Source organism: Rhineura floridana, chromosome 19, assembly GCF_030035675.1.
Source record: "Rhineura floridana isolate rRhiFlo1 chromosome 19, rRhiFlo1.hap2, whole genome shotgun sequence".
Classification (NCBI taxonomy): Eukaryota; Metazoa; Chordata; class Lepidosauria; order Squamata; family Rhineuridae; genus Rhineura; species Rhineura floridana.
Genome location: NC_084498.1, coordinates 25089488 through 25095487, shown reverse-complemented (window position 1 = coordinate 25095487; position 6000 = coordinate 25089488). Strand labels below are relative to the sequence as shown.

General features: G+C 56.6%; 1 protein-coding gene across 1 annotated transcript in view; it reads left to right on the top strand.

The window, feature by feature from the left end:
* Positions 1 to 767: 767 nt before the first annotated feature.
* The window catches only part of CABP7 (calcium binding protein 7), a 47013-nt gene continuing 41780 nt past the window's right edge, over positions 768 to 6000 (top strand). Inside the window, exon 1 of the mRNA XM_061602867.1 lies at positions 768 to 956. Within this exon, the coding sequence (XP_061458851.1) occupies positions 845 to 956 (112 nt within the window). The 5' untranslated portion in view covers positions 768 to 844. The remainder of the gene's footprint in view (positions 957 to 6000) is intronic.

Sequence of the window (6000 nt, the reverse complement as noted above, 5' to 3'; positions counted from 1 at the left end):
ATCTGAGCAGAGGGCTATTGCTCCCCCTCTCTCTGTGCATGTGACTGATCCCACCTTTTTCGTCTCCTATTGATTTAGATGTTCCGCCTCTTAGATGTTCATTTGGTTGGGGGGGGAGGAGTCATGTGTGTACTGTACGTGTGTGAGCGAGTGTGCGAAGGAGGTGGAGGCGGCAAGGAAAGCAGGAAAGGAGCCACAGCTGTCCAGCCTGGCGAGGCAAACCAGACCCTGCCACTGAACTCCGACAGGGGAAGGCACCGCTGGGGTGCCACAGCCACCTTGGGGAACTGGCCTAGAGCCATGCCGTGCAGCATCCACCAACTCCACGAGGTTTTCTGCAGCTGAATGTTTCCAGGCTGGAAGGACTGGAGCAAGGAAGGATTGCAGCCTCCCCTCCTGCCTCGTGGCCGGGCGAGAGGCGGGCAGAGGCAGCCGAAAGGAACGGAGTGGCTGCAGGCATCGAGTCCTCCTCGCCGGCGTCCAAGCTGGGTGTTTAGCAATCGCCTGGAAGGGGGAGGACCCTTTCGTTTTTCCCCTTCAGCGTTTTGTCACTTTGCCTTTGGATGCTGTGCCTGCACCTGTCCAGCGTGGCCCTCGGTGGGGATCCGCCGCGCCAAGGATCTGCTGTGCGACTAATGTAACAAGCCCCTCCGGTTAAAAAAAAATATTATTATTTGAGACGCCGTCTCTGCTGTGGTAGGCAAGGCAGGGGCTTGGCGAAGGGCACAGGTAGCCCCCGCGGCAGGTGTGAGTCCTGTCTCACTTTCCTGCGTGCTGTGCCGGGCCAGGTCGCTTCCTATGACATTTGGGATTAAAGTGTGGCTTCCCCCGAGCTGTTGCGAAGATGCCTTTCCACCCAGTCACCGCGGCGTTGATGTACCGGGGCATTTACACCATCCCGAACATCCTTGCAGCAGAACAGCACCCTGTTGACATACCTGAGGATGAGCTGGAAGGTGAGTCTGATGGCTCTGTGTGTGTGTGTGTGTGTGTGTGTGTGTGTGTGTGTGTGTGTGTGTGTGGCACTAAAGAGAGGGATCTCTGTCTTTTGGGGTGAGAGATGATGGTCCACGGAGGGCTCCAAGAGAGAGAGAGGCTGGCATCTCAGCCCTCGGCTTTCCTCTCTATTGACTTGACACCGTGTGGCCCAGAGAGGCAGAGAGGTGCAGGATGCTCGACTTTGGACCAGGATGCTCTCTCTCTTAGGGACTCCAGCGCTCTGAAACCCCTGCATCCTTTGGAAGATGCACCTGGGGCGAGTCTTGAAGCATGGATGAGCCAGAGGGAGAGGGGAGGATGGCTACCTCGCCTGGTGTGTCTGTTTGTGTGTGGGCGCCTACTGTCAATGTCGGGGGGGGGCAGAGGGAGGGAAGGGAGAGAGGGGCCAGGAAAGGGCTGGCCCGGTCCGGATCGGGTGCGGAAAGTGAGGCGGAGAAGCGCATCAGCCTCGGGAAGGGTGGAAGAGGAGGCTCGACTGGGGGGAGGAGGGCCGGTTCAGGTGACGGCGAGGCCGGCCGGACTTCGATGACTGGGGACAGGGCGGGGGTGGGAGTGGGGGCATCCCTGCCCCCCCTCCCTCCCCCCGCCCCCGCTTTCGCAATTCTCCTCCTTTTCCTCACCGCCACCATCTCCGAGGCGTCCCGCAGTCCCTGTGCGTGAAACAGACAGGTGTGGGGGGTCATGAAGGTGCCGGGCTCCCCTCCCACCTGTCTCGGCTGTGGGAGCGAGGCACCCGCTGCAGGTGCCCTCCTGGAGTTGTAACCTGGGGGAGCACGCCCCGCCGCCCCTCCCCCGCCTCCTCTTAGGTCGCCTCCCCCACCTGAATGCACCTGGCCGTGGATTCCCCAAAGGGGAAGATCTGCCCCCCCCCACTACCACCACCGCCACCCCCAGCCTCCTTGGAGCATCACCAAGCCTGATGATCACAGGCGCGGTGGCACCAGTGGGGAGGGGGGTCTGTCATGGCTGGCAGGGATGCGCGCGCGTGTGTGTGTGACGGGGGTGTCCGTGCCTGCTGCATCTGTGAGCTGAGGCTGTGCAGAGGGAATCTCTATCAGAAAAAAACCCCACTCCCCCAGCTCCTTCCACAGCCTCGCCCCCCCCCAGCTCCCAGTCGTTCACTGCGCTCCCCGATTGAAATTCCACTCGCCTCTCTTGAAGAATCCAATCTGTTTGGGCAGGAGGCGAAGCGAGGAGATGCCTCTCGACCCCCCCCCAATACACACTCAACCCCCCTCCTGCCCGACTCTGCCATCCAGCTCCTTTCCTGCCTTCCCTCCATCAATCTATCGATTTGCCAAAGTCATCAGAGAGTGGCCTGGCGCGTCTCTCTCTCTCTCTCTGGTTTTGGAGACTTGTCTGATGGAGGTGGGCTTCGGTGGGGGCCAGTGGTCAGAGCTATCCGGCGTATTCGGGGTGTGTGTGCGTGTGGAGGTGTTGTTGGCTGCTGTGTGGCCCAGCGCTGAGGATCAACAAGTCCGCATCTGAAAAGTGGCAGGGTGCTTAGGAGCAAGGGGTGGGAGCTGGTCCGCCTAGCATTGGGGGGGGGGGTTAGTGTGAGGGGCCGTGCAGGAGGTCCCCAAGGTCAATGCCAGGCATCGCCAGGTGAGACTGGGACTGCCCCCTATCTGAAACTCTGCAGCGCCGCTGCCAGTCAGTGCGAGCAATACGGAGCTAGATGGAGCAACAATCTGACTTGATATAAGGCGACTCTCTATGAAGATCAGAGCCCTGTGTTGGAGGTCTGGGTCCTGGGTTCAGTCTCTGACAGTAGGGCTCAGAGAGACTTCATGCCCGGCACCCTGGAGAGCCGCTGCCAGTCAGTGTAAACAATGCTGAGCTAGATAAACTCATGAGACAGGTCTGGAGTTCAGTGGCAGAGCATCTGCTTTGCATGCAGAAGGTCCCAGGCTCAGTCCTCCGCATCTCCAGGTAGGGCTGGAAAAGACTCCTGCCTGAAACCCTGGAGAGCCACTGCCGGTCAGTGTTGACAATACTGAGATAGATGGATCTATGGGTCTGGCTTGGTCAGTAGTTTAGTGGCAAATTCAGAAGTGCAGGGTCCCTTCATGACAGTCACAGCCACACCCCTCCCTCTTTTTTTGCTGCTGGGTTGAAAATGAGATCCTTGTGAATGCCTTCTCCCACAACAACAGACATCCCTAGGAGCCAAGAAGCACAAAAGAGGAGAGTGTTAGCTATTGAAAAGAGTCTTCTCACTCTGATGGGCTCCAATCAGCAGGAAAGGACAAGGAAGCATGTTAGAAGACTCTTCTCAGTGGCTAACACACTCTCCTTTCACGTTGATTGGCTCGTAGGTTGCTGGAGCCATAGGGACCCTGCTGGGACCCTGCTCCCAAAAAAACTAAGAGGTCTAAGACCCCCTGAGACCCTTGATGACTACACCACTGGGCTTGGTACAGTGAAGGCCCACAGCTCAGGGGCAGAGCACCTGCTTTGCATGTAGGCAGTCCCAGGTTCAGTCTCTAGCATCTGTAGGTAGGGCTGGGAACGGCCTCTGCCTGAAACCCTGGAGAGCCACTGCCAGTCAGTGCAGGCAGTGCTGAGCTAGAAGTGCCAACAGCTCTGACTCGGCATAAGCAGTCTTCCCAAGTTTCCTAACCTGTGGCTCAGCGGATTTTGTTGGACTCCCATCATCTCTGACCTTTGGCCATGCTGGCCACAGGGAACTGGGACTCCCACGGTAACGGGGAAGCCAGAGATGTTTCCCCACTAAGGTCTGCGGTGGCCTTCCAGAGACTGAGCCTGGGACCTTCTGGAGGCAAAGCAGCCACTCTGCCACTGGGTCACAGCTCCTCCTCCATACAGCATGGGAACCTCCCTCCGTTGGCCTGTCTAGTTCAGTATCACCTTCCCCAACCTTCAGATACTGTTGGGCTAAACCACCCATCAGCCCCAGCCAGCATGGCCAGTGGTCAGCGAGGACAAGAGTGGCTGTCCCAGCAACATCCCAAGGTCCCCAGGCTGAGGAAGGCTGGCCTCTGCACTGATGGACACCACAGGGCCTTGGATGGGTGTCTCGTCTCCAGGGCCAGCTGGGAGATGGTGCAGGGGATAATTTGAACCTGGGGCCTTCTGTATGCAAAGCAGGTGTTCTACCTCCTGAGCTGCAGAGATTTCTGTAAGGCTGTTTTCACACTGTGAACTCAGGATAAATTCAGAGACTGGGTGGTGGTGTTTTTTTAATCTCCTTTATACCACATCAGAATATTTGTTTGCTTAGACCGCTGTTGTTGGCTCTGACCGGCCGTGGCTTTCCAGGGTCTCAAGGCAGAGAGAGGGCTTCCTTATTACCGGCTGCCCGATCCTTTTGAGATAAAGAGGGCAGAAGCCGAACCGGGAGCCTTCTGCAGCCCCCAAATGAAATCTGGGCTGGACTTTTCTGATACTTGTGCCACTCTTTAAGAGGGTCAGGGTTTGCCTTCCCTGGGTTTCCCTGGTGAAATATTCACCCACTGTTACTGCTGCCCAAACAAAATCTAAAACAGCACTCCTCTCCAAGCTGGTGTGTTTCTTGCTAGCACAGAGCCAGTGTGGTCTGGGTAATCCAGAATCCATGGATTGCCTGTATTCATAGCTGGGCTGTTTGGAAAGGTACTGGTTGCTGTTTCCCAGATAATCCCTGGATTTTGTGCCAGATAAGCAGCATGAGAGCCCATTTCCTGGGCAAGGCCTCTTGGAATGCAACAACGGCCTGCAAGGGCCTGCAACAGCTGTGCTGGATGTCTCCATGTAGACACTTGCTCCAAACAGCCCCTTTTCCATCATGGCTTTCCTCCCCACGGGCATGTCACTGACGGCTGGTAAAAGAGGAAGATCAGAAGCTGCTGCAGACTGGGTCAAACCATTGGTCTGTGCACCTCAGTGTTGTCTACACTGACTGGCAGTGGCTCTCCAGGATTTCAGACAGGGAATCTTCCTTTCCTAGATCTGCCTGGACATGCCTTGGATTAAACCTGAGACCTTCTGCATGCAACGCAGATGCTCTGCCGCTGATCCACAGCCTTCACTGACAATAATATCCTCCCTGCAACGGTGGCCTCAGATGCCGGGATTTACTTTTGAGCGTTGGTTAGAAAGGCAACCTCTCACCCTATAGGAGAAAGGGAAGGGTGCATTTGGGGACACGGCTGGGGAACGGTCTCAACCAGCCCTGTGCTTTTGAGACTCCTCTGAGTCACTGGCTCCTGACTGCAGAGTCTGATAGCTAGAGCTACCACATTTCCTGCATCATACATGCAGCGGGACAGGAGAGCCCTCGACACACATGATGGGGTATGTGCAGACTCCCTTCCTATGCGGCAGTGAGGTTTGGGCAGGCCATGATGCTGACAAGACCATCCCTGCAGCATCACAGGACACGCTTGTCAATTGCCGTCGGGGTAGGGTGCTTAGGGGAATGAGGGGACAGAGCTACTGCACCTTTCAGCATTTTTCAGAAGAAGAGGGAAGTGACCTGATGGGTGTTGGAGACTAGTAGTATCTATAGGGCCACTGGCTCCCCATTGCTGCTTTGGCTCTACTCTGAATGGAAGGAGTTTTCTGACAGAGAGGGGTTTCCCCCCTCCCTTCTGATCCACCTGATATCCTGAACCTGGCACCTTCTGCACTCAAAGCAGGTGCTCTGTCGCTTTGCCACAGCTCGGTCTTTTGCCGTGCAGAGCGAGTGTTGAGCTCTTCCAAGAAGCTATGGCTGCTACGCAATGCATCTGCTGAGATGCATTTGATCTCCTGACACATGGGTGGCCATGGGTCAGGGCCTCATGGCTGCTTTTCCGCCAAAGCAATAGCGTAAGAGGTTGGGTGCACTGGCATAAATGTGTGCGTTAATGTCATGTGTGGCTCGGCTCTGAGTTGTAAGGGAAAGGTCATAGCTCAGTGGCAGAGCCTCTGCCTTGCGTGCAGAAGGTCCCAGGTTCAGTCCCCAACGGCATCTCCACAGTAGGGCTGGGAATGCCCCCTGCTTAAAGCCCATGAGAG